Genomic DNA, 2,500 nt, shown 5'->3' with positions numbered 1-2,500 from the left:
TTCGTCTTGTGATGCGCGTGTGCAACAGGTCTTCCTCGCGTTTCCGACGGTTTGACGCATGTCGTTATTCGCCCGTCCTTCTCCGACACTATTGAAGTGCGGACGCCAAGCTACGGCGCAGCTGCCGGTCTCGGGCACTCCGCATCTTACGTCGCCACTGTAGGTCACACCTACACATCAACACACACACGCACGCACACACACACACACACACACACGCACGCACACACACACACACGCAAGTGCACGTGTATACACACACACACACACATTCACACGCAAGTGCACGTGTATACACTCACAAACATACATTCACCCACCCGCCCTCATGTGGACTTTAATACGAATTCCTCTCTGCTCACATTTCAGGGCAATCGGGTGTACGTGATGGCATCGGCGCACACGACAACGGAGACGTCGTGGCTGCTGGTGGACGTGGACGAGCCTGTCGCCATCACACACACGCACAACCAGCAGCGCTTCAAGGTGCGGTGGCGTGACTACACGTCAGCCCCGTGTGTGTATGTATGTGTGTGTGCGTGCGCGCGCGTGTGATGTGCCTACTTGGGGTTGATGGATGCTCACGGATCAAGGTATTTAATTGCCTGGCATGTTTTGACTGCCAACAGCGTATGGCCTCGGGCGCGGTCGAGGCTGATGCCGCCACCGAGCCCTCCTTTGCTTACAACGCAGCGGCTCGCACGCTCGTTGTTCACCCGAAGAACATCGACGCAGGCCACCACGTCGCCATCCAGTTCTGAGCTCCAGGCTGCATACTTGTGTGTGTGTGTGTGTGTGTGTGTGTGTGTGTGTGTGTGTGTGTGTGTGTGTGTGTGTGTGTGTGTGTGTGTACCGCCCACACTCCTTCCATGTTTAGCCTTTTTCGTTCTGGTTTCCACTGGCGCCTTTTTTGCTGTGGCCGATCATCCACAACAACACAATCACAATCACACAATACCACAATAACACAATACCACAATTACACAATACCAGAAACACACAATGGGGGGGGGGGGTTGCGCGTGGCAGGTGAGGACTACTCGTGGCAACACGCGGCGGGCTAGATCTGCACGTGTTCGATGGCATTTCGCGTGCGTGACATCCACGCGCGGATGATTATGGAAGAATAGCAGAGAGCAATGAACAATTTGGCGCGAGAATGCTGCGGGCTGTTGCGCGCCGGGTTGTGCTCTGCCTCACATTCTTCTGCACCTTCCTCGCACTGCCCGCAGGCTCTCCTCCCTTCATGGCATTTTCCAGCACGCACAAGAAGACAGCAGAGCTCAGAAGAACCACAAGGAACCCAAACATGGAGCCAGGCATGAGCAGCTACCTCTTCGAGCCTTACACCCCACCTCCCTTCGATCCCGCGCTGAGACAGCACGCCTACTTTACCGCCAAGGACAGCCTGCTCATGGATAAAATCTTCAAGGTGACAAAGTTCGCGCACCTCCGCGCCGCCCCCACCCTCAGCAGCTTGATCCCTGCAGGTACGTGGGGCAACTGGGGCGGCATCCCAGACACCACATCCCCAGCCATGGTGGGCTGGGACTTTGACTGGAAGAGTCAGCTTGAGGAGGATATGCGCATGACAGCAGCTGTCGAGCGAAGGGTGGAGAAGCAGATGAACGCTGTCGATCGCTATATCCTGTGCCAAGACCGCAAAAAAGACCATCTGGAAGAGGAAAGCTCCCTCGAGTCAGGCCCTCCAAGGAAGCGTGCCAAGCTCGGTCCAGACGCGCGCCGCGCAGCGAGTGTGAGCGCTCCGTCCTCCTCCACAGCCGCGTCCTCCTCCACAGCCGCGTACCCGTAGGACCTTATCCAAGTTGCTTCAAGCCTCCGCCCACCCCCCTCAAGTCCCCCCTCAAGTCCCCGAGCCAAGCCCTGTCGCTTATCTCCACCGCCGTGAGGGCCCATGTCCTCCAACGTGTCAGTGTGTGCAGTGCTGCAGTGCAGTGTCCCATTGCCTTCTTGCGCCTGCCACTGGTTGCTTTACTTATTTGCTTTCTTTATCTTCCCAGCTCCAGTTCCTTTGGTCTTGCTTGCTGAAGCTCCTTTAGTTCTGTACACTCTTTGTTGTTGTGTGTGTTCTGTGCCTGTCTGCCTTGTTCGTCCTTGAGTAGCTGCATGCATATCCATGCGGTCGTGTCACGGCCTTCTCTGCACGTGTTGGCGCGTGTGTTCAGCCAAACAATACAAACAATACACGAAGAAAGCGTCGCGCAATTATTCAAATCTCCCGGCACAAAACACTGCACAACAACACAGCAAGCACCATGTCGTTTCGGCTGCCAAATGGGTGCTTCCCCACCATGATCACCCCCATGACCAGTGAGGGCGAGATCGACTTCCAGCGACTGAACGGTGTGTGTGCGTGTGCGTGCGTGTGCGTGTGTGTGCGTGTGTGTGCGTGTGTGTGCGTGTGCGTGCGTGTGCGTGCGTGTGCGTGCGTGTGTGTGTGTGTGTGTGTGTGTGTGTGTGTGTGTGTGTGTGTGTGTGT

At 56.3% G+C, this 2,500-nt stretch overlaps 3 protein-coding genes across 3 annotated transcripts in view; all 3 read left to right on the top strand.

The window, feature by feature from the left end:
- Positions 1 to 761, top strand: part of PTSG_03201 (uncharacterized protein) — a gene marked incomplete at both ends in the record, with an annotated part of 1,279 nt that extends 518 nt beyond the window's left edge. Inside the window, 3 exons of the mRNA XM_004995728.1 lie at positions 29 to 159; positions 370 to 486; positions 630 to 761. Of these exons, the coding sequence (XP_004995785.1) occupies positions 29 to 159; positions 370 to 486; positions 630 to 761 (380 nt within the window). The remainder of the gene's footprint in view (positions 1 to 28; positions 160 to 369; positions 487 to 629) is intronic.
- A 398-nt stretch (positions 762 to 1,159) lies between these two features.
- On the top strand, positions 1,160 to 1,813 carry PTSG_03200 (uncharacterized protein; the record flags this gene model as incomplete). The annotated part of the gene is made up of 1 exon (XM_004995727.1): positions 1,160 to 1,813. The coding sequence occupies one exon, from the start codon at positions 1,160 to 1,162 to the stop codon at positions 1,811 to 1,813; it is 654 nt and encodes a 217-aa protein (XP_004995784.1).
- A 427-nt stretch (positions 1,814 to 2,240) lies between these two features.
- Positions 2,241 to 2,500, top strand: part of PTSG_03199 (uncharacterized protein) — a 3,389-nt gene continuing 3,129 nt past the window's right edge. The window contains exon 1 of the mRNA XM_004995726.1: positions 2,241 to 2,364. Coding sequence (XP_004995783.1) covers positions 2,277 to 2,364 — 88 coding nt within the window. The 5' untranslated portion in view covers positions 2,241 to 2,276. The remainder of the gene's footprint in view (positions 2,365 to 2,500) is intronic.

This window comes from Salpingoeca rosetta (genome assembly GCF_000188695.1).
Source record: "Salpingoeca rosetta unplaced genomic scaffold supercont1.7, whole genome shotgun sequence".
NCBI lineage: Eukaryota > Choanoflagellata > Craspedida > Salpingoecidae > Salpingoeca > Salpingoeca rosetta.
Note: the sequence above shows the minus strand (reverse complement) of the source record. Positions and strands in the feature narration are given on the sequence as shown.